We start from the raw sequence: 26,204 nt of genomic DNA on the forward strand, positions 1-26,204 counted from the left end.
GGCTGCAATGCTCTGCTCTCTTGTAAAGGCAAATGATGCCAAAAAAACAGCATTTAGGCCAAATGTTGGCCCCTCCTGGCAGCAGAGCCATCCCTGCCACAGCACCACAGCTTTGCCATGGACACTTTGGAATTYTGATGCATTACACTCCAAAAAGCAGCTCTGATGTGCTCCAGCTCCCCTCCTCCTCTGAGTGATCTATGGCTAAATAAAGTTATTAATTCAAACTCTCAAAAACTACTGCACCTATTTACTACAAATGAGCTGAGGATGACACATACTAAAACCAGAAATTATTATTACATGCAGACACAATCCCATTTTTCCTCTTTTATATTGAAGAAATAGCAGATTCAACATAAACTCTGTTTTTCTCTTGCACAGAAAGGTAACACAGACCTCGGGGGCTAAGGCTTTTTTTTCACAAATGATTTGGATACAGCTGTGGATTATAAAAACATTAAATAGTAATACCTGAAAGGGATTTGCAGCCATTTGGGTTATCAGGCTGTGTTTCATACCCTTCTGCACACARGCATTTGTAGGTTCCGTAGGTATTGATGCATTGCTGGCTACAGGGAAATCCAGATGAGCATTCATCAATATCTACACATGTTTTGCCATCATCCTTCAGGAGGAATCCAGGCCAGCATTTGCACTGGGAAAGAAAACCAAATACATTCATTTTTAATTCTGTTTATCATCTGTGTGTACTTTCTTCTGAATATGTTAGCATCATAAACTTTTTATGTATCTCATTTTTTCAAGTAACAACTTAATTACATTGCTGCTTGGATGGTTTACAGGGAGGCACACGTACATTTCTTTTCAGATTGCTGATGTGATCCTAACCACCATTCCCTCCCAAAAAAGAAAAAAAAAAAAAAACCAACAAAAATGAACAAATGTAGAATGAATAATTATTCTTTCTACTTAACTGAAGGAAAGAAAAAAAAAACCACACAATTTCAAAAATAGTGATGGGTGAACCCTTTGGAGTTCTTAATTTTCAATTACACGTGTGGTTTTTGGTAAAKATAGACAGTTTTGAATTATTTTTCCTGGAATCATTGCTATCACCCAGCAATCTGTATAACCAACACAGAAATGTGAATGAGAATTCTTGAGGCTGAGTAGGAGCTGGAGGTGGAGAATTCCTGGTGGTGSRTCCCTTCTAACTCAGGATATTYTCTGTTTCCCTGACTTTTRTTCAGGTCTGATGACAATCATGGCAAGTTTATCAAGGCAAYGTGAAAGATGCAAAATACAACTGGGTAGATGGGTTTTGAAATGGGTATAGATTTTATCCACAGAAAAATTTGTGTCATATATCCTCTCCTATATTCTCTCTTTCTCTCTGCAGAGATCCAGGACGTGCTTTCTACACCATTTCAACTGAAATGTTGKTTTTTTTGCTGAAYCCAACAGCTCTTGAGTCTCTGTCTCAACTCTCACAGTTCCAGAGGGTTGAATACCTGCAGACCTAAGCCATGSTGGACAGATTTTATTTAGCTCTCASTGRGCCAACRTTGAATTGAAAAGATGAAACTTTAGGAGKGCAGTTAGGGTTACTACAGAGCTAAAATCCCGGAAAAAAGTCTTTTCTATTTTTAGCTACTATTTACAGGCTGCTGCTGTCTGTTCCTCTCTACTGGTCAAGGCCAAAGAGCAGATTCAGGTGATTCGAAAAACATCCTCACATCCAGACAATAAACAGTTTCATTCTCCTATGGAGGTGATAGCATTTTGTTTAAATATTTCTGTAAGAGTCTCTGACTCGGGGAAAAAAATAAATTGGAGAAAACCACTATTGCTGCTGTTCACTCCTGTGTATTGGTTTTCACAATTCATTTTCAATGCTCTGTATACACCAATATGATTTGTTGTATTTAGAGCATTGCATGATCTTTTCTATCGTTTTTAAGCATTTATTGTACCATTTTTAATACAATTTGCAATTGTTTGCTTACAGGAAATAAAAATTTGACTGTTCTTATTATGGCAGTTAAGATACTTTACTACAGGAGGAACCACACATTGGAATTTTACGATAATCATGCAATAGTTACATACTTAAGAACTAAAAACTTGCATTATATTCCAGCACATTTTGCAGTTATTCACCTTGTATCCAACAGGAAGGTCCTGACAATCCTGWGAGCAGCCACTGACTTTCTTGCTGAGGCACTCGTTAATGTGGCAGCTTTTCTCATCAGAGCCATCACTGCAATCTTCTTTGTTATCACAAACCTCACTTTGAGGAATGCACTTGCCATTTTTGCACATAAAAAAAGAGCTGTTACATGACTGCTCTGGAAAACAAAAAAGAAAACATGACTTGGTGTCATCAACTAGCATTTGGAATTAATTTTCTCATGGAACAGCTGCTGTGTGCATGTGAGAGGAAACGATTGTGTAACAAATATTTATTCCTTATTGATAACATTATAATAACTTTTCATTTTTCAGCATCTTTAAAGTTTATTCCTCTCCTGAAAAAATGTGTGAAGACATCAACTCATAACTCTCCCTATGTATTTGCTTTTATATATTGGAGAATCTTTTACATCATTTCTGCACAAAACACAGTTCTACAGTTTCCAAAAGTTAAAAAAAATGCTGATTTCTCCCCACTGTGGATGCTGAGGTGTTGAGTGACTGAATTCCAGCATATTCCTAGTCTAATGGCCTGCCCACATGTTTTTCCCTGTTTGGCAAAACTTGAATACATAATTTCAGCTTCATTCAGCTCCTCCAAATAACAATTACAACATTTAAATCAATATAAGGTAGGCACACTGCCTCACCTCAGAGCAGATGATCTTTTTCTATCAAAAATTGGTATAAAGGCCTTGGCCACAGTGCAGTAAATCCCAAGGTCTAGATGGGAGAACTGGTTTTTCAAAAAGCCACATAACACAACACCAAATGCAGAGCAAGAGTAATTTCCTTCTCAAAAACCACGCAGACCTCAGCCAGCGTATTAATGCAAGCATGAAATATCAMTAAAATCAGTAGCATTCAGTCAATAATTTACTAATAAAATTAAACCAGTGTTTATTATTTATAGCAAAAGCAACTTTACATCCCATTTTGTATGATCTCCTTCTGTGTGATGAATATTTTGAACACAGAAAACACYAGGAGCAAGCTAGAACCTTTGGAAATTATTACATTAATATCAGCTTATTTTAGTACTTTAGTATATTTTACTATTTTAGCAGGATTTATGTATTAAGGAACTGTCTGTTCTTTTATTCCATAGGAAATGGTGCCTTAAACTTTGTTAACTGAGGTTTAGGATGCACAGAACACTTTCTCCTTGCAAGACATGAGCAATATCACCAAGAAAGCACTGGGAATTTCATAAAACTCAGGTTTCACATTTGCTGACTCACAACCCCAAACCATCACTCTCCAGAAAGAAAGGTCACAAGCTCACACATACTTCAAAAAATTACACACAAACCTGAACTTTTGCACTTGGTGTTGATGGGTGCCTCATCAGAGTGGTCTGGGCAGTCAAAATCCCCATCACATTGCCACTGGGAATTCAAGAGGCACCTTCCATCAGCACAGGTGAACTCCCCAGGACGACAGCGACGGTACCCTACAAATACAGCAACCAGGGACCTCATGTTTTGTGTCAGAATTTCAACAAAAAATTTGAGGTAATACAAAACCACCCATTTTTTCTTCTATAAAGACATGCAGAGTGTTGTATGCTTATGCATGAGTATCCACCAAAAAAGAGAGAAATCAAAATTCTCTTATGCAGCTCCACACAATCATGGTACATATCTGTATGTGAAATATACCTGTGCAGCTCTGTCATAAATATATTCTCTTTTTGGTGTTATTTCATTTATTCCTGTTATTAGGAAATAGCTTAAAAAAGCCCCAAAAAAATTTTTGTGGCATGTTTACAGATGTGTTCCTTCCCTTTAAAACATGCAGGACACAAATCATCATMACCACACCAAACACACATTTCCAAAGTTTGTGACTGTACAGTTCTAAACATTTATTMAGGTATTGAAGACTGGTCAGAACGTTTTGGGAGTAACTACAAAACAGTGTCTGGAAACCCCTAAGATCTATAAATTTTGCAGCTGTGATTTGCCCACTGCATTGCTGTTAATGATACTGAATATGTAATTCACTGGTTTCCTGGTAATTATCTGTCATTAATAAATCAATAAACACGCTTTTTCTCACAAGCTTTGTGTCTCTAGTCACATCATTTATGCACAACAAAGACATCTAAAATACACAGCTGTTCTCCAGCTATTTTCTGGTGGTGGCTCATTTCTGAAGCAAATTGAAGAGTAAATAACCAATATAGATTGAAACAGTGCAATACCAGGCATGACAATCACCAATTTGTCCTTTTGGAGGGAATATTTGCCCTATGTTTTTTCATAAATATTATTTATGTAACGTTTCTGAGTATGGTCCAGATATACTATACAGAAACTCAGATAATATAAAAACCCTAAATTCATGGTGAAAGTGAAACATTCACATACTGTTTTAGTTGATATTATTTAACTGCAGTGATAATCATGACAAACATGCTCATAACATGATTGAAAAAACCACACAGAGAGACAAAGACAAAAATACATATAATAAAGAAATACTTAATAAACAAGAAATTCTAGAATGTACTTAAAAAAATTATGTTAAATGTCATTAGCAATCAACTGTAAGACATTACAGGAAATAATCTGTTGCTGTAGCCCCATATCCAAATTAGTTCCAAGCCATATTAATTAATGCATAATTTAAAAGTGAAAATCAAAACTGTTTTAAAAAACGAAGAGTTTTCTTTTTCAATAATGCCTTAAACTACTAGAGCCCGAGGAATGCCTTACAGTAAAGAGTCTGAAATTGTTCTGTTCACTCTATTTTTGTTATACTTGCCACATTCCAGAGATTCATCTGATCCATCTCCACAGTCGTCATCGTGGTCACAAACAAACTGTTTGGGAATGCAGACTTTGTTGTGGCACATGAAAGCATTCTCATCACAAGTGTTATTAGGAGCTAAGGGAAATACAGCACATAAAAAGAAAAAAAAAAGAAATTGAGAACAATCAGATATACAGCCAATTTTCTTACACAAAGATGAAATGAGAAGTGAATCTGAGTGAATTCAATGGAAATAACCATAAATTTTTAGTCAGATAAAAAACATCGCACAATTCAATACCAGAAAAACCTACTCATCACAAAGAAAGCCACACAAGTAAAGACAGCTAAAATCTCCTTTAATCCAAGACAGAAAAGCTTCAGTAGTTGAGGCTGTCTACAACTAATCTAAGGAATAGCTCTGAAGAAAAGAACATCTGGCAAGTAGAGATGTCCTTCTTACATTACTCTGCTCCTGAACAAATGCTCTTTAATGTCCATAAACACTCAAAATACACAGAATTTATTTCTATACCATTTTGATACATTAATAAAACAATCCCCTCCAATGGAACTATTACTGAACTCCTGACACTGTTAATAGAAACAATTCTCAGGAGACTGGGAGTAATACTTTACAGAGCAAGAGATGTCAGGATCTGAACAATTATCCAGAATAAATTGAAGACAGAACTTGCATCTCCCTTCTTGATGCACAACCTCCCTGACATGAGCAGCAGCCTTTTCTTCWGGAAGGGCAATAAAACTGCATAGTCAATAATGTGCCAATTTCCCCCAGAAAAACACCAGGACAATATCTGTGACGTGACACACATCCTGATCTTCATCTGCTGCCTCAGTGCATGAGCAGAGCCTGGAGATGTCAGGCTGATCAGAGCTGGGAATGATCCTGCTCCGTGTGCTCACAYGTGAGCTGTCAATCTGCACCAGAAATCTCTGCAAGAGGAGGGTGTGAGACTGATTTTGGGGCTCTGAGGCAATGAAGTGTCCTTGGATTTTCCAGTGGAGAGCAATGTTTTGTCTAAAACGCTGGCAACACAGTTTTTTAGCACTTAAGAAAACTGGAAATACTCCCCAAAGCCACAGATACGTGARGAACAGAAACCAAAAATTCTTACGGCATCATTTGTTATGACAGACACAAACAGCAGCTGGACATTACAAAGGCAAAAGCAGCACGAAAATACAATTTGTGGACATCAAACGTACCGCAGCCTGCTGTGGACAGCTCGTCACTGCCGTTGGGACAGTCGCGCTCGCCGTCACAGAGCCAGTGCTGGGGGACACACGCGTGAGAGCCCAGGCAGCTGAAGGTGTCTGCTGCACAGGTCACTGAGCCTGCAGGAACACAGAAAAGGGGTCTTCAGCACTGGGCCAGCCCATCTCCTGAGCTGGGAGCCCTAAGTGATGGTTTTATGATACGGGGTTTATTTAAAATAAAGCTCAGAGATTATTCTGTTCCATATATTATGATAAACCTGGCCGGGATTATTTCACAGGACAATTTTGACCATCTGCTATTTCTTCCATTCTTTTCATTTATTCAGGCTCCTGAATTTCCCACATTGATRAGCAGAATAACTCTTCGAACCAGTTTTGGTCAGTAAGTTTGACTGCATGTTTGGACTGACTGAATGAAGGAACAAATCTTGCAAACCCCATGTTCTCTTCATCACCAAACTCTATGCAGGGAAGCCAAAGGCATTCAAAATTTCTGTGAGTTGGTCCCACACAGAAGAAAACAATGTGTACCAAGTTACAGCTGTAGTGGGAGTAAAAAAATACCTGACAGCTCTGATCCACCTAACTCAACATATTGGTTACCTGACATTTTTTTTTTTTTTTTGGCTATTCTTTAGATAATATTTTATCCTAGGCTTACATTTAGTCCATTTGGAAGTAAATTTTTGTGCAATTCATCACTTAATGTGCTCTCTTAAATAAGTTTAATATGCTTCACTAAAAAGGAGACAGTGTATTTTCTACTAGTTTTAATCAGAAATTAATAAAATATAAAAGTACTTTAAAAAAAAAAAATTCTGTCTTATTTATGCAAAAGGAGCAACTTTTGCTTACTTATACTCATTTACCATTATTTGATATTTCTTGAATTGATCTTCATGTTAAATAAATACTGATTTTTTTAAGAGTGAAAAATCACTAAATTATGACAGCATGACTTGACACAATGTGATTTTCTTTTGTGAATTTTTGTCAAACACATTTCCAGTCCACTGAGCCCCAGAATGAAACCAAAATTTTCAATTCTTTATGCACCTGGAAGGGTTTGAGAAATCGAGACAAATATCACGCAATATATTCTTGTGGGATACAAAATTTTAGAGTGAATGAAAGAGCTAGGAAAAAACCCAGAAATATAACTTTAGGATCCTTTGAGCACCTGGCACTGAGATGAAAACTCAAGCAGGGGTTTTACCTCAAGGATAAGAACTGGAGAACAGRTTGGCTGTCCTTTCACCCATTCTGGTTTGCCATTTGTAAATTTACTGACAGAATACACACAAATCTGACGGTTCTCATAAAAAAGAATCTGTCTGCTGGTTGGAAGGGGCTGAGGGAGGATTTAGGAACTCTTCCCTTCCCAGCACCTCCTCAGATCATTATTGATTATGCACAATGTGACACGATACAGAACAAAAATGACCCAACCCACCGCAAACAGCGTCGCTCTCATCCAAACCATCTCCGCAGTCGTCCTCCCCGTCACAGGTCCACTGCCTGGAGATGCATTTGTTGGCAGAGCAGGCAAACTGATTCCAGGAGCAGGACGAATCTGGGGGTGACARACAGCAGGCCCTGCATTTGTTAGGGTCACAACATCACTGCATTCCCTGMATTGCCAAGCACAGCTCAGGAATTTTTGCCCTGCTCCTTTCTCTCCTCCAATACAGTAAAATTCTAATCTTGTTATCTGGCATGTTATCAGTTTGCCATAGAACTTGCATTCACCAACACATTTATAAAAATAATGAAACATTCCAAATGCATTCCAATGTTTTCAAGTATTTTGTTAGTGGGATGAGGATAAACACTGTAAAAACTGAAGTCTGGTTTGCATATTTAACAGATACTACAACTACACTGAACTGCTTTATCTGGGTAGTAGGGCAGAGAGGGCACAGTCCAAATTTTCCAACAGAGCCTTCCTACTGGCATTCCAGCATTTAACTCCAACTTTTAAAGACTTCCTGTTATTTCCTCTCACAAGAAAAAAAACTGCTCTGTGCTTGCTTCCTGTTGTCCCAGTTAATCTTTTCTATACATTGAAAATAAGAACKTCCACACTTCAAAATCAGATTGCACAACTGTCCTAAATCAATTCTATTCTTTCCTGMAAAATCCAAATCTTCCATGTTTCCCAGAATTCTTTCTTTAAGAATAAAGTTTATTTTGGTGCAACTGATTATAAGAAATTTTAATATTAACATTAAAAAGAASTTTAGGTAATGGTATCTCCTTTAAAGAAAAGCATTGCAAAAGTTATCTCAAAATGGGTAAGAGCAATCACTGGGGAAAACAGAATTGACTTAACCCCCTTTCCTTTTGCCCACAAAAATCAGTTAATACATATTACAATATTGTACACAAGTGCATAAAACCTGGAAACATAAACACTAACAGAATGCAGCCAACAGAAAAGTTTGATTGTCACAGTGCACAGCAGTTCCTAATTTTGAAGTAATAAAATAAAAATATATAGGCAATGTAACTGCAACCCAAATATGGAAGCATGTTAATAGGAACTGGGTTATAAAGAGAGTAATATGTAAGGTTCAGTCATATTAAGAAGTAAAGCAAAAAACTAACAAAAACTCAGAAAATAAAACCCAAATTTCAGGTTTTATTTAAATAATAAATAGGAACATTTGATCCTACTTTTTGCTCTACTGGTACAATGTCATTATAAAAGTAATCCATTCAGGTAATCCATACACACTGAAATGATCAGCTCTCACACTGAATAAAACCAACTTGTGTGTGCCTCAGTTAGGTAGAATTTAAGAATCTGAAAAGATTTGAGAGAGAACAGATTCGTAACCCACTTCACATAGTATATTTTACTTACATCATTTTTGTCATTACTTTAAGTAATCATATCTGTACGGCCTCTGATGCAAAGGAATGCCTACTTTGATGTTTGGGTATTTCCTGTAGGGGTCTAGATAGTGATTCAATTTATATCTATAAAATCKTCTAATGAGGAGTTGTGAAGAGAAAGTGGAATTATTAAATATTAAAATAATAGAAAAGTCTGTAAAAAAACCCAATATTCTTCAGAGATAAAACAGTGTAGGGCTTTCATTCTCACATGAAACAGAATCTGAGGTATTGACAACATGAAATATTAGAGTTGAATCTGAAAATACAACATTCAAGACCTTTCTCTATAATCTCTGAGATACAAATGCACACTCCTTTGTTTCCAAAGCACACTAATGACTACAAAAATACAAATAAGATAAAATGCTCACCACAGTGCAACTCATCAACTCCGTCCTCACAGTCTTTCTGCCCATCACAAAGCCAGGTGGTCAGAATACATCTTCCACTAGGACAACCAAAATAATTTTCTTCACATGTGGGTTTGTTTTGAACTGTGATAAAATAAAGAATGTAATGTAAAATGGTCTCTACTAGTATGACTAGGAGCCTAAAACATTTCTGCTAAAATCCTGAACAYTGATGGACAAAGTGTTTATGCCTAAAAATGGGAAAAAAAAAAAAAAGTGCTTAAGAATTAACAAATAGTGGTAGCTAAGTAGTTTAGGGAGCTGAAATTGCTTTGCTTTGTTTTGTTTTTCAGAGGAGAATCAGAACACAGCTTCAAACTTTATCAAAAGGCCTACAGAGGAAAGTAGCTCAGTTTACAGGTTTTGAGGTCAGGCAGGTCAACATTGCTTGTTGTTTTAYACCAGCTGAAGAAATTGCCCTTCTGATCTCTCTGCTGTCGTTTACAAGATAATTAAATTGTGACAGTATTTTTGTCACTGGGAGAAGCCACAAATCTGATGCATGAACTAACAGGAGCTACACCAGTGATGTCAGAACCAGAGCTGCAGACTTAGGCAGAAATTAAAAACTCCTCCCTTGTCTTTTTTTATTTTGTAGAATCTGAAAGTCATTTAAAATTTTACTTTATGGATGCTTAGAAACCAGATGTGAGGAAAGAAAACATGGCACATATTGAGTTTCATGATGCAGGCACAAATATTAATTAGTCTTATAACAGCTTTTTCTTCAAAATCTTAAGCAAAGTCCTGGGAAAATGCAGGACAGAGTTCCAAGCACTGGAGACTACTGAAACTCTCTGCCATGGTTTTTATTATTCCCTCAATGTACTGAATTTGCTTTCAGCCTCCTCTCTTTTAAAAGTAAAGTTATAGTTAACATATTTATGGCTTTTACAGCTGTATGAATGAATGAAAAGAACAAAGGAAGAACTGGGACATTGGTGATGACCTGGTAGTTATTAAGGATTGTTTAAGCTGAGCAACTCTACATGAGAATTTTGCTGCAATTTTCAGTAAGAACAATGACACTGAACGAAACTGCTAATGGGAATTGCAATATTCATAACAGAAACAACACTCAAAAACTTAATGTGCCAAAGTTGGTCGGTTTTGAATGAAATGGCAAAGGAAATCACATGGAGGTTGGGTGGGAATGGGATCCAAGTAAAGGGAGGAATGATCCAGGCAATTAGTCACACATTAAAATGATGGAACATTTTGGCACACATTTGAAATTCAGGGAGAGGTAATACAAATAAATGGACAATGCAATAAAATGCACATTAGTGTACTTATGCAACATTAGTTTACTGGAGCTATAGCACACTGCCCTCAAAATTTTCCTTGGTATGGAAAAAGCCCTTTCTTTGAAWGGAAATACAGTAAATCTAAGCTATTTCGAGCTTAATGAAGGGTTATATACAATAAATTGTACATAATTAAGAGAGAATCTGGAGAATGTAGAGATTGGAATGGAAACTATAACTTAAACATGCATCTATTTTATAGGATTGATAGAAGTTCTTAATGTCAGGTTGGCTGACAGTATTGCTGAAGTCCCAGGTTTCTCTGGATCCTGATAATATTTTGGCCAACAAATTTGCCAGAATAAATATGAAAATCCTAATAGAACATTCTGCTGGCACAACAGGATTATCGCACAGAAAAAGAGAATATTAAATGGAAATAATCAGATTGCGTCCACTAGTAAGCAAGAATTTGATGGCATTGAAAAACATAATACTAGATGTTTTAATTTTACAAACTAATAAAATTTATTATTTAATAAATATTCATTTACTTTATTACTTTTTTTACTTTATTAAATGCTAGTTCTTAGAGGAAACAGAGTTATTAGACAACAAGGGGTCAATTTCACACTAGAATAAGTCAATTATAGGAACAAATAGAAATAAAAAAATGTTTACAATTTGTACTTAATATTCTCAAACTCAAACGAGGGTATAAAAATGAAGCAAATACATAAATGCCATCCTTCATTACGTGAGAATCTAATATTGTGAATAATTAATTGGTTAACATTGAATAGAGAGCAAAAACCTCAGTCCTGTGTCTGGGGCTAAAGTTGTCAGGATTCCTTTTTCCTGGCTGAAAACCAGAACTATCACAAAAGCAATAACCCTGGATTCTACCCTGGCAGCCTATTCCAAGGACCTCAACCAAATAAAAGAGAAAGTAAAACAAGTCAGCAAGAAAAGAAATACCACCCACTAAAGCAGAAGCTAATAAAAGCTCCTGAGTGATTATGCTGATGCTTGATGAGCTTGACATTTTAATGACWCATGTTTTACTTAAATAAAAATGATAAATGACAGACCTAACCTGGAGGAAACAGAAAACTAGACATTACAGTTTGCTTGAGAAATAAAAATCAGCATTRATTTGTAATAATTTGCATAATCCCATGAAACACAAAATAAAGGTGAATAAACTGCATTCAGAATTATATTAATCTYTCTGTTCAATAAAACAGTATTGACTGAATAAGCATTTTGCAACACAATGAGAAACACTCTCCCCCCCAATAATATAATTTTTTCTTCTTTTAAAGAGTAAAATTATGTTTTTTTGGTGAGGTATTTTTTCTTGTTTTGGTTTTTTTTGTGTTGGTTTTTTTTTCACTTTTTCACAGTTACCTGGGCATTTCAGCTCATCTGTATAATCTCCRCAGTCATTAGATCCGTCACAAATCCATTCTGGCAGGATACAAAGGGAAGTGGAATTACAGCTGATAAATCCTGAAGATTTGATCCCAAGTTTGTAGAAGTAAGCACAGTTTGTATTATCTGGAAAGAGACAGTGAATTACCACACACCTAACACGGATTGAGAACCGCAGAGTTTAATTTTTACGYTGAGCTCGCGCAAACTCTTGTTGGCATCTCAAGCAGCAACGCCCGGGCACGAACCGCTGCATAACAAGGAATAATCAGGGAGCAGCTGCTGTGAGGGARCACAAAACCCAACTTACTGCAGTCCTTTTCATCTGAAGCATCTGCACAATCAATGATCTGGTTGCACCGCGCCGATTTCCCGATGCAAAGCCCATCTGCGCAGCGGAATTCTGTCGAGGTGCACGTGGAGTCTGGAACATATGGGCAGAAAGGATGGGAATTTGTGTGCTGAGCACACTCTTCCAATGCACATTATACATATGATGGCTAAGCCTTCTGCCTCTTAGAATGAGACGTTCAGAACACGCTGTACCTTCCAGCAGACACATGATTTTGAGTTTATTATACCTTATAAGTTCGTAATTTTTTTTTTTTTTTTTAGCCTAAAAGTGTCTGTAGGTAATTCAACTCATTTTCAGATACTATGTGAGGAAGGAAGAAGCATTTTCAGCATGATCCATGAATCTCTCAGATTTATTTTTTGTAAAATCAACTTGAGGTTCTTACCTATATATTTTTCTCTCTACTTATATTTAGGCAAATGATTAAAAATCACTTGGTGCCTTCAAAAAATTGCTTGTTACTACAGCTATATGGATTTTAGATATAAATCTTGTGGAATAATATCCTCTCCAATATTTCTGAATTGTAATTCAGGATTTGTGTTGTCTGCTGGCTGGTCTTTATGCACTGGCTGATGCACAGATATAAATATTCATGTTATAAGACATAAACCAAAAAACAATTCTGATTTAAAAAGGAGAACAATTCTAATAAGCTTTGCAAAGGACACAGATGTTGCCATGCATCTGAGAAGCAAAGAAATAGAGCATTTGCTGCTTCAAAGAAGAAGCGGAGGAAACCACCCATCTTTCAACCTGTCTGCAGTAGAGTTACTCCCTCATTACTTCACAGAAGAAACAGAACCTCTATTTTATATTTTATACATATAAAATATAAAATATTATCTATAATACAAATGTATATTTTATGTTTTATTTTACAGCCAAAACCACTCTCCTTCTAGAAGACTGTAGGTGCAAACCAAYATCAGTCTGTAGATCAATCCCATCAGATGATTAAATTACAGGTTATTTTCCAGCTACTCCTATTTGCATAATAAGTATTTACAAAGCAATATTCCCAAATCACCTTGGAAATAAGTGCCATTTACCTTTACATTCAAATTCATCAGAGTTGTCACCACAGTCGTTTGCACCATCACASACTTTATTACTGGGAACACAGCGGCGATTGGAGCAGGGCTTGAAACCCTTCCGACAGCCCCTGTTCTCTGGAAAACAAAATTCAGGCACATGATTGGATTGGCATCTGAGGAAAACGGCCTCACACAAAACCCAAACAAACATTGCAGAAAAATAAGTTAATTGAGAACGCATTTGAAGCTATGGGGAAAAAAACACAAAACTTCAGAAATTGTTCATCTGTTATCGAGCAGAACTTGGACTGATAAAGGGATAAAGAACGATAAATGAAAACATGATGAGAAAGAATGAAAGAAAGAGCAAAATAAATAAAAGGGAAAGCCTAATTCCCAGTTATCTTTATTCTGTGGTATTAAATTTTTTTTAATGCCTTTTTTGGGAGAATGTTTGCATATGGCATCACTATTGTGAGCATGTAGAATGAAGCATACCAAATTTGGCCTRTATCAAAACAGGACTAAATGCAGAATAAAATAACAACAAATATTAACAGAGAGTTTTCTGGATTTCTGAGCACCAATACCAACAACACTTTGCTCAAGAACACTACTGGAGAATGTGTGAATTTTACATAATGAGATGTTTGAAAATTCAGGACTGATTACTAAAGCCTTAATTATTGCAGAAGTCATGTCACAATACTAAAGTTCACTGCATTAATTAATCAGTAATGATGACTCCAGCATCCTCTTCATTATCAGAGTCAGAAAGGAATACTCTGTATTTGACCTAGTCCATGGCAGACCCCAGTTCTTCCTGCTTTATTTCCAATGTGTAGCAAAAAAACTATAGGGTTGATTTAAATGAGGCAAAATGTACACTGACACCCTGCAAATTAATATAATATCCACCATAAATTCATGTGGCAAATCCACGGAAAGACAAATTGTTGGCCCTCAGAATCACAGAATCATGGAATGGTTGGAAGGGACCTTAAAGTTCATCTCATTCCATCCCCTGCCAGGGGCAGGGACACCTTCCACCATCCCAGGTTGCTCCAAGCCCTGTTCCAACCTGGCTTTGAGCTTCTCCAGGGATGGGGCAGACACAGCTTCCCCGGGCAACAAATTTTTTACTTATAAATCTACTTATAAATTTATAAATCAGCATTCATATTTATTTTCAGTATTGTAGAATAAGTGTCTTCCACCTTTAATATTAAAGCAGCAACCTGTGTTTTTCCTTATTCTTATTTTAGAGACAGAAATATGAGAATATTTTCAATGTTTTTATCAAATATGTCAGTTAATATGTGAAGTTTGCAAGAAAAACTATTTTCAGGTAATTCTCTCTGTGTGGTGTCAGGGTTTTCTTAATGTGTGTTGGCATTTTCTTCCTGTGCATCTTGGCTGAGCAGTTGGTGTGAATGAGTAGAAAAGTCACAGAGGAAGCAATCTGAGCATGTATCACACCAAAATTACAAGAGGAAGGTGGAAGATCTACAAATACCTACCACAGTAGAAAAGCTTCTCATCAGACTTGTCCTTACAATGAGTGATGCCATCACAAGTCAGCTGATAATCAATGCATTCACCATTCCCACATTCAAACTCTGAATAGATGTTGCAAGTTGAATTTTTACCTGAAAATAAAGCACATTAACACGTAGCTTTTAAAAGCATTTACAGCTGGTGAAAATGAGAAAGCATCCTGGCTGCAATTAAAATTTGGCCTACGAGAATTTTGAAAACCTAATATAAAACAATAAAACACACCATGGCATCAGAACTTAAAAGCTTCTGCAGAGAGAACCTGTAAAAGAAAATACATTGACAAATATCTGTGAAATTTTTACTCCTTTACTTATGAAAAACATATCACAAACTTGACACAGAACAATTTGGTCGTGAACTTCATGGAAGGTCATACATCTGCTTTGTGAGCATGGTTCTAAACAAAGTCTCAAAGTGGAGAGAAAAGAGAAGTATTTAAGACAACTCAGGAAGAAGAATGGGGAAATGATCCCCAGTTGTTTTGCTTCTTTCTTTTTTTCCATTCTAATCCCCTCAGCACAAATGCAGGAAGAACCAATGTCTKCTACATGCAATAGTCAAGCCAATATAAATTGAAAGCATTTCTTGATTTGATTCACACATGAAGGAAAAATATAGATTCTGGACAAGGTGAGATCTGGTCTTGAATATGAATTACATAGTCCTTTAAACTTTAATTTAACTACTTTATTCTCTTTTCCCTCCATTTTCTAGCATTGTAAGAATTTAGAACTCAGAGAAAGTAATTCTAAATTACATTTGTAGTTCATCTAGTTCAGCATCTTAGATGGCAATCTTTAGAGAGAAAAATGGGAAAWAAAGTATGTATAGGATAATCTGCCCTCAGTTCAAATCTAACTGGACACCCTTGTGGAGATTGCTTCCAACTCCATCTTGCAGAAACAAAGCATTTGAATGCCTTTCAAAGTGTTTCTTTGATGACAAGTAAGTAGTCGGAGCAGTCATTACCCATATCATCATCTCTCCCTCTTTGAATTTCACTGGAGCTTTGTCTCAAGACTYTTGACTGGCAGGAAGTTATACAGCCTAATTACACTGTGAAAGGACAGTTAATTCCTTTTTTCAGCTGGAATTGCTAACTTTCAATTTTATTGAGTATCCCTTTCAACTGCCTTACAAAGAAAAAAACTTTTGATCTCAGAGCTAAACTGAAGTCTGTCTTGTTTCCATCCTTTCTGTGCTACTCAACCCCAACATTTAATATCTTTCTTCTTTTTTTTTTTTTTTTTTTTTCCTAATAGTTTTTTTTTTTTTTTTTTTTTTTTTTTTTTTTTTTTTTTTTTTTTTTTTTTTTTTTTACTTTTCCTAATAGCTCAGATCAACTTTTCCTGCAAACATTCTACAGAATAATTTAGAAGATTAAAACTTGCATCATGTCCTAGATGACAGTTTAAAAATGGTTTTACCTAAGAGCAATTTTAAGAGTAGCRATGCATTTGGAACATATAAATGCCATATAATTATTGTAAAATAAATKGTTAGGCATATGAATTTATCTGCTGAACCTCTTTCACTTCCACTGCCAATCACTGGTTTGACAACATAAAGAGAGAGGTGAGAAAGAGTGCTTTAATTAAGGTCCAGCTTCAGTAACTGATCCCACATAACCCTAGAGAGATCTGAAGGATAACAACAGATATTTCTCTCAGCAAAAAAATGTGATAGATGTGTAAAAATCCCAACTATTAACAAGAAACAGTATCCCACTACCACAAAATAGGTGTTTCAAGAGAGTATTAATGTTTTTAAAACCCCTCAAAGGACTAACAAAGACTTGTAAGACCAAAGAGTTAAAAGCCTGGTTTGTGCTGAATTGCCAGATCAATTTTTACAGTATACAGAAGAAATAAAGTTAATGGCTTGGGCCAACTGTCTTATGAAAGCCAACTGCATCACAGCACAGAAAAGCATCATGTCAGCTACCATTACTTACTCACACATCTGTTATCATCTATCAGGATTCTGTCCCCTCGACAYGAGCAGTTCACTCGTCCATCAGGTGTCAGGAGGCACAAATCATGGCAGCCTCCATTCATTTGTGCACAGGGAGATAGCTCACCTGGAAAACAAATGACAAGAGATCAACTYTTATTTTATTAGATTTGCTTCAATGGCCAATGTCTTTGAGAGGGCAAGGATCACCTTATCTCAGACTCACGGGCAATTGATTCGGGTTTTATCAGCCGGATGRAAATGTCAGCATCCCTCGGATGCTGGCATGCTAAAGATAAACAAACAACTGGAAAATAATAATTTTMAAAACCTGCAGCATTCAAAACTGCTGAAATTTTGACAGGAAAATATTTAACTGCTATCTGCTGAGCTCAACACCCACAGGAGAAAATTTTGAATATCTATTCACCTGGGAAGAGGTTATATCCCATCTTTTCTTTAAAAAAAATTATGAAACACCACATAATCTTTCAACATGGTTAAAATGAAATAAAAATCCTGAAATGAATGATAATTGGCATTAAGAAAACTGCTGTGGAGCTTACAACTGTTGGTATCGTTGGCMACAGCAATGATTCCCATGGGCTGGTGCGGGATGTCGGAACGAAGAACTTTGGTGTCTCCTCCCGTGTATTTGCTGGAACGCAGGATGGCTCTCCTCACTCCATCTGACCAGAAAATGTACTCATCATACACTGCCAGGCTGAGGAAGGTGCCTGGGCCAGACTTGACAATCACCTGAAAGGCAAAARAGCAGGAGAGAAACAGGAGAAGAAATGCTGTCACTGAGCAAGAAGTTTTTAAAGTGCAAACTGTGACTCCCATCGCTTTTAGACAAAACACTTAATGCTTTCATACCTGCAGCACCTGGGAAAATGAGATAACAGCACTTAGAATGTGTTAAAAGGATGCTACAGGCATCCAAATTTCAGAAAACCAGGCATCTGTTCCTTAATTAAAAAAATCACAGTTTATCTAAATGTGCCTGTAAAAATACCTACTCAACACRCTACCTGCTTAATAGCTCCGACAGAAAAGAGAGGGGTTCTTTCAGCATGGCTGAAAGTCAGAAAATTCAGTCCTTAGGAACCARAGTGAGGAGCCCTTTTTAGAACTGAAGAGTGCTCATCAAATCATCACATTAGAAACTTGAACTCAAGGCAATAAATGGTTTGTGTTTTCCAGTTTAGAAAAAGAATCTCACCCTAGTAATAATAAATGCAAAACCTAGGAACAAAAAATGCATTGAAGTTCACTATAAAGTGAGGTTTGAAGAAAATTCTAGAAATAGTATGAATTTGATCCCAATCAAAATCACAGCTCCTGCAAAATATTTGCATATGCTTTTTCTTTCCATCTATCAGAATTTAAAAAAAAATCACATTAACAGTTTATCTTCTGAAGAATCTGACAATTTTTAAGTATTTTTTTTTTAGCAGAAAGTTTAACTTTGGCTGAGCAGAATTACTGGAAGGGRTTAGTATTTCTCCATTAGTTAATGGAGATAAATAATGCTCGATATTTTTATTCAGTCTTACTACAGGTTTATCATCAGTTCTGACCCCAGCTATGGAAAAATGTAAAAATCCTGTATCTATGTGCTAATTATCATAGGGAAACTTGGATAAAACTAGAAAAATAACATCCTGAACTTATTTCTACTTAGATCACCATGGTTTTCCATCTGCTCTGTGTGCTTTATCCCTTTTCCCAAAGGGAGTTTGTAACAAAAATGAGATTTTATGGAAATCTCCATGAACCAGCACAACTGACGGATCCGAGCACTTTGTGCTCACAACTGGATGTTGTGTGACAACCCTTTAGAAAATGCTGGAATGAGAAAGGAGTAGTCAATCCCATATTTTGTAATTAAACAATTAATGGTGGGTGCATAGGAAGTCTTTCTCTCCATCTAACATATGCACCTGACATACAGGACAGCCAAATTTCATTTTCTGAAACAAAATCCCCAAAGTTATGCCCTGGAGATGAAGTAAGTGCCCCATCTCTGCAGGATTCAACACCAAGGGATGCTCCAGGTTTGTCCCCACCTGTGCYAGTTCCCTGCCCAGGGTATCTCAACAATCTGCTAACATAAATAATTCCCATCCTGTGCACAGGAACATTCCTGTTCATGTTTAAATTCACTTATACAGACAGCACGTCAAAATTACTTACATTAATCAGATAATTATAACAAATTCTGCTTCACTATGCACATCATGTATTTCTGCATATTTTAAAGAAGGTTGGACAGCAAATCAGTTTTTCCAGGAAACATCTTTCCCAGTGATAAATGTCCCAAGTGGACAACTTTTCTCTAACCAACCCTTTTCCAGAACTAAAAGAATTAAAAGATAAAAGAATATATTAAGAGCAGAAGACTTCTTTTCTAATCGTGCACATTTACAGTAARACATTTTTCATAAGATACTCTTAAAAGCCTACACTATTAATATCCAGACATTCCAGGAAAAAGAAAAATAAAAATCATGTGTGTTCCTGAAAGATCTGTATGAAATCTGGCCATGCAGATTTTGCAATTTGTTTTATTCTGTGATAATGTGAAACTGTCCCAGTTGGAAAGATTTTATTGTAAGAAGCAATGCAAAAGCAGGCACTGCYCTGCTCACATTTCTGTGGGGCAGCACTGTCCTAATTTCTTTCAGATTGTAACATTCCAGAACTGATCATTGTTGTTCAACCTTGGACGGCTGAGATCCAAATAAAGTGTCACAAAAACAAACACCCCAATCATTTGTTCACTAATGTTGTATTTAATTTCCTGAAGGCCCTGAATTATGTCACAGCCCTATCCAAGGACATTGTTTTTATTCAAGCATTCTAAATAAAGAGTTCTCATTTCTATCAGCTTTCGGCCAACTTTACAGTCTTTTAAATATTCTAATTTATGGAATAATACTGAAAGTTGTGACCATTTTTTATTTCTATGTTTTTAGGTCTAAATTTATACCAAAAATTCCAGCAACCCAAGAACCATTTTAAAACTTAAAAGGAATCATGAAAAGAGATCCCTAGCATCCTTTAACCACCTGAAAGAGTGGAAATCAGACACACCCAAGAGTACATCCCATTTTTGAATACTAAATTATGCCAATACGCATCATAAAAAAAATATTTCAACCTCTGAGTAACACATGAAATGTTTCTCTGGTTCCCATAAAGAGATGAGGAGATAGAGATGAGGAGATCTGGGGATGTGAGAAGTTGAAGAACAATTTAATTTTAACTGTGATTCTTTCCTTTTTAAATTCTGKTTTTTGAGTTGTCCAGAAAACTTTTGGTTTTTCATATAACATCTGTAATTTGAGATCTGTGTAGCAGCTTCTCCAGAAAAATATGATTGAAAGAGGAAAGAAGCCAGCCAGGTAGGACTGTCAGGTAGATGAGAATTTCCAACAGAATACTATAATTTTGATGATTTATATAAAACTCTTRTTATTGTCAGTAAGAATGACATTCAATGATTCTTATCATGACAACACTAAACTTTTATAGAAATACTGAGGGTTTTTTTAAAGAGGAGTGCATAAAGTTAATGCTCCAGCTTAAAATATGATTTACTTTTTTTTTTCAAAGCATTTTAACTCTAATGAAGGGATTATTGATAATATTTCTCTTTCAAAATGCTTGATAAATGGGCAGAACTATCTAATAAAGCTTTTAAATGTTTTTAAGGGCTCTTCATTTTCCTAAAGATACCCAAAGCTACTTAGAGTTCTATAACAGARTAACAACTCCAATACAGAAAACTACACTTGAAAAAGGCTAAAAATACTGACAATTTAAAGTTAATTTCATATTAAAATCATTATACAACCATAAAGTGACAGCAGTAATTTAAAAACAAACATTTTAGATGAATATCAGAAAAAAAAAAAAAAATCTAACAGAACCGACTTATACAGAGCACCACATTATTCAATGCTATTTATTCTTTAAAATGAAAGACATAAAGTGATATTCTATATTTATTGTTAAGTTACGAATACTGATTTTAAAAGATTATAGAGSAGGAAGCTATGGAAAAAAATACATGAGACTGAACTATAGGGAAATCTGTTGTGCAGACAGGGGAAAATGAAATAATTTAACTGGTAACTTTTATGTATTTGACTTATTTACCAAACAAGGTACATTTAGATTAAACTCCTGATTTTGTTTGCTGTGATGCTTTTTGCYGATTGATTTGAATGAAGACTATTTTCATCATAGCTTTAATCCATGAATTTTCCTTTCATTCATTTTATCTTTCACTTTTGCCTTCAAAATAACCAGAATTGCAGTCACACAGAAAAGGATACAGTGGGCATAGCAGAAGACCATGCTTACCCAGCACAGCAACATCACATTTCCAAAGAATTTTCCAAGCACAAAATTAACAAAATCAGAAGTGCTTCCTCTTCAATAACTCATTTTTGTTTCTCTGTGTTAGAAATGAACCTCTAAGACACTGAAAACCAAACTCCAGTGCTGAATTTGCACTATTCCAGCTGATACTCAGTTTGCAGTTCAGCTGAATGATGGATTATTTGGATTAAGCAACTGTTTATAAAAGGCCTGTACTTTTCAGTGCCATGGAAATGGGAAGTACCCAGCTCTGTAAACCACCACTGTATTAACCACATTCTTTGGAACTGCATGCCTATTAATCACACAAATTATTTTCAACTTTATAAATGACAACAACAGCTTTACCTAATGTTAATTTACTTCAATATCCCAGACTTTTGTTGGATCCTGAGGTATTATAAATAATCTTGCTGTCCACAGCCTTTGAGATTAATTTTACCTGTTCATTAATTCCTTCTTTAAGTTCATTTCTACCAGGTTAGCAACATTGGACACCAAGATATTTCAGCAAACTGTCCCAAACAGTGTTGAATCTGTGTCAACCAGGTATCCACCTCACAGGGATTARGGGATTTTACTGCCTTTGGATAGGGAAAAACTTTCATTAAGTTCAAGCTTAGAATTTCTTTACAGAGCTACTGAAAGAAAGCAACTCATCAATGTCAATGAAGTGAACTTCTTTAGAAATACAGCAAATCAAGCAGGGGGTGAGTATTGCTCTCTTGGTTTTGGTATTTCTCAATTAGGGTATTTATCAACTCATTTTGGGCTTCTTCAGATGAATGCTAAAAGGAAACATGGGCATTTGAAAAGCTGAGGAGCAAAGACTTTTTTATATTTTGAGAGAAAAGAATCAAGCATAGAACATTCCTGCTACAACAACTGTATTTATATTGCTGGACAGAGAAAATTTTAAAAAACTCACAAATTCACTTCTAGTACCATTAACTGCCAAGAATATCTATACTGTTGCAGATGTTTTTCGAACTCAGAAAGGAGAATTTATTAAAAAGCCCAGAATTTAACTCTTGTTCCCTTGACTATCGTAACGGGGCAAACAGGAGAATCAAAGCACAGGGAACTTAAATGTCTAGGTGGTAAATTGTGCATATTGTGCTAACATCATAACTTTTTACTAACCTTTCTTGTTTTTCTGCTATTATTGTTTCCAGGGTCATTTAAAATAATTRCAGAGAAACTGATGAAGTAATTTCTCTGTAAAACTAGGCTCAACTTAATTTTTTTTCCTAGACAACCATCAATAATAGTTAAAACACCTGCATTCTAGTTGACATGATTTTCCTTCGGGTTAATTTTAATTTCTGAATATTTATTTGTACAYAGAGACTATAACAATGAACTTGTTCAACACAGTCACATTCAGGACTTGCATCATTTTTAACCTCTAATACTTGGATCATAGTGAAAACCTCTTTTAATATTTTTTTAGCATATTCTTATTGTAATGGAGTTACATTCCACATTCTAAATTGCTAATATTTTGCATAATTACTCTCTGTTCTAGCTGCCTTGGCTGATCTCACTTTTATCCTGCCTTAGTGAGTTATTCAGTCACCTCCCAAAGTAACATTGATGTCATCATGAAAACCTTCCCAGAACCRGCCAAAATTATTCTGCTCTCCTCAGTGACACCTGTACTACAAATAAATATAACAACAGGCATGAAAAGTCATTTTAAGGTCAATCATGAACCCAAGTTTTTCATAAATGCATGGCCAAACCTAAAGTTTCCACTTCTGCATTTAGTAGTTTGAACAGATTTGATGAAATGTTACTGAATAAAACAGAAGTTGAACACCAAGTATGGAACTTGTTTAATTGCCTTAATACAGAAATTCAGCAGAAAAACACATCCTAAAAACTGAGAGTTACAATTACTGGCAGGCTGCAATTWCATTAAGGTTATAATTACCAGAAACACCTCTAAACCCATATTGATTTTAATAATCACATCTATGGGCCTACAAAAACATAAGTGAGACTAAAATATTCCAACCTGGATGTTAAAAAATAACTGCTCACAGGAATTTTTTTTAGAAATCTAGCTTTTCACATTTAAAATGTCACAAAATACTTAACGATGAAGAGGAAAAGGAAAAGAATAAATCAAACTAGTTCATGATTTATTGGAAAAGAGTCCAAAACATGAAATCAGCTTTATTTGCTGTTAGCTCTGTTTCTGTGTTCATGGAAAAATAATGTTATAATTAAAACATTAAGCAGCTAAAAACAGTTGAAGCCACAATATTAAATCCAAGTAAAGACAACAACAAAAATGAAAGGAAATGGTAAGCATTGTGAGAAAGATAATTGCCATTTCTGTTTTTCAAATTTGAAGATCTGACCGAATAAAAAAAATGTTTAAAAATACCACAAACCTCAACAAACTTAATATCTTMTCAGTAATAAAAAGGAACAAAAGTAACAAAAAAATCTTCCAAACTTTAAGGAGCATTCCAGAAACCAAATAATACTATTAAAATATGAGCTCAACACAAAATCAATAAACCCTTACAATCCACTTTAAAGAGTCAGTTCAATATTGCTAAATGATTTTCTACTAATTCATTGTACTAGACTGCAGTGAGTAGAATGAAGAAAAGAAGCTGCTATCTGGAAGAAAATTCATTACATTACCATTAGCCCTTCATGTTCTACCATCCAATTTCTACCCCTGTTAACCTAACTGAAACTAGGGAGAAATGAAGCAAGAACGTGAGGAAAAGGGTAATCTGTTTAAAGTGCTTTTGACGGGTGGTTGATGGCAGGAACATTGTGGAACACCCCAAAGAAACTGAGATCACCAGCATAGTGGAATAATCCAACTGCATTGATTCACAGAAATTAGATATATCATCCAGATGGGCAATTTATGAACAAGGTAAAACAACTGCCCTGGAAATATTATCTGACTAGATCAACASTGCAGTGACCAGGCTGGGTTGTGGCATTGCTTGTACCAGTAAAAAYACATCTGCTCAGCCACTGCTGAAGTGCTGCTGGAGAGGCCAAGCAGCCTGCTGGGCTTTCCCTTCGGGGGTAACAATCCTCACCCAGGTCAAAAATATTGACAACAGAATTAGCTGATTATCTCACAACAGAATTAGCTGATTATCTCACAACAGGTATTGGTGTAACACTCTATGATTCCCAAAAACGCTTCAGAAGAGCATGCTGGACACAGTTTATTGTATTCAGGAGTTTTTTTTTTTTTTTTTGTTTACTCCTGTAGGGAAGAAGAGTTAAAATGTCAGAAAGCCAAACCAAGAGGTGACATACTCAGAAAACTGGCAGTTTCAATATTTAATTGCTGAGAAAACAGTTTTCTTACTAATGCAAAGTAAAAGCCAAAGGCCTGATAAAAACATGGTATTTTAGCAATGGTTGCCATAACTAAGTAGCATCGTGTGTTATTTAGTGTCCATGGTGCTTTTTTTTATACCCTATGCAAAGATGAAGTTAAACTGTTTAATCACAACCCACTAATTGCCTTGTACTTAACTAATTACCTTGTACTTCTGTTTTGGTTTACTAAGGGTATAGTCAGAGATTGAAAGCTTCAGAATACATTTGGTTGGTTTGCCCAGTTTCTGATATAATTAYTGCACCTGAAAGCATTGGTGAGCTGTGGTTAATTTATATAAAAGAAAAACAAAAGGAAAAAAGGAAAAGCACATGCCTAGCAACGCTGATTGTACTCCAGTTCTGCTCTTGCAAGCTCAGCTCTCCTATTTTACTCTGACAAAAATTTTGTCAAAAAAAAAAGTGTGGGGAACTTCTGGATAAGATTCCAGAAAAAACACGTAATTTTCATTAAAGATGAAACAATATTTCAAAGCTCATATTGCATAAGAAGCACTTTAAAAAAAGTTAATGGAATATGAAATTGAGGTAATGTGCACTAATTTCGTATAGCTGGGAATTGAACACAACAGAAAGTGCACTTCATTCATTTTATCCTGAACTTTGGGAGGTACAAAATCCCCAGAGTGAAGATTTTATGAAATATGAGAAATGTAGTGCTAAAGATTAACAAAACCACAAGCACAGATCAACTGCCTTCAGCAATTCCCAGTAAAAGATCTACTTGAGCTGAAACTAAAAGTGTTAAAGGACCAAAATATATTATGATAGAAGAATAATGGAGAGAACAGTTCAATATTTGAACATGTATAGTGATAAAAGATTAGAAATCAGATTTGTCAAGTAACACTCAAGCATTACACAAAATAAATTTTGAGTAAACAACATTATTTATATCTCAATAGAGTTTTAAGTTTTAAATTTAACGTRGAACTAATACTAGGAGAAATTTAGGCAATTAATGATCTTTCTGTGACAATTTCACTTTGCAGAGAGTAATGAATGCAAACAAACATACAAAGAGTATGTTCAGGATTTCTGATTTACTTACATATCTTTGTGATCCATCGTATTCACATCTCTCAATTTTTCCCAAGCTGCCATCTGAAAAGTAAAGTTTCTCCGCCCTGTGATCAATGGTGAGTCCATTTGGTGTCAGAATATCTGTACTAATGATAACCTGGGCATTTTTGCCTGAGAGGGTGGATCTCATGATGCTTGGGAGCTGCTCATTCCAGTTAGTCCAAAACATTAAGCTGCATTAAAATCAAAATAACAAACAAAACCATAAGATACATTTTATAATTTAATTCTCTATGAAATAAACAACAGAGAAAAAAAAACCAAAAACAAATGCCTTAATAAACAATTC

General features: G+C 35.6%; 1 protein-coding gene across 1 annotated transcript in view; it reads right to left on the minus strand.

Moving 5' to 3' along the window:
• Positions 1–26,204, minus strand: part of LRP1B (LDL receptor related protein 1B) — a gene marked incomplete at both ends in the record, with an annotated part of 111,617 nt that overhangs the window by 34,691 nt on the left and 50,722 nt on the right. Inside the window, 14 exons of the mRNA XM_057386638.1 lie at positions 475–658; positions 2,125–2,312; positions 3,470–3,610; positions 4,927–5,049; positions 6,145–6,273; positions 7,610–7,729; positions 9,429–9,551; positions 12,125–12,274; positions 12,459–12,572; positions 13,556–13,675; positions 15,061–15,189; positions 17,055–17,180; positions 17,620–17,812; positions 25,884–26,088. Of these exons, the coding sequence (XP_057242621.1) occupies positions 475–658; positions 2,125–2,312; positions 3,470–3,610; positions 4,927–5,049; positions 6,145–6,273; positions 7,610–7,729; positions 9,429–9,551; positions 12,125–12,274; positions 12,459–12,572; positions 13,556–13,675; positions 15,061–15,189; positions 17,055–17,180; positions 17,620–17,812; positions 25,884–26,088 (2,045 nt within the window). The remainder of the gene's footprint in view (positions 1–474; positions 659–2,124; positions 2,313–3,469; positions 3,611–4,926; positions 5,050–6,144; positions 6,274–7,609; positions 7,730–9,428; positions 9,552–12,124; positions 12,275–12,458; positions 12,573–13,555; positions 13,676–15,060; positions 15,190–17,054; positions 17,181–17,619; positions 17,813–25,883; positions 26,089–26,204) is intronic.

This window comes from Malurus melanocephalus, unplaced genomic scaffold (assembly GCF_030028575.1).
Source record: "Malurus melanocephalus ecotype Western Australia unplaced genomic scaffold, MMel_1.1 scaffold_1019, whole genome shotgun sequence".
NCBI lineage: Eukaryota > Metazoa > Chordata > Aves > Passeriformes > Maluridae > Malurus > Malurus melanocephalus.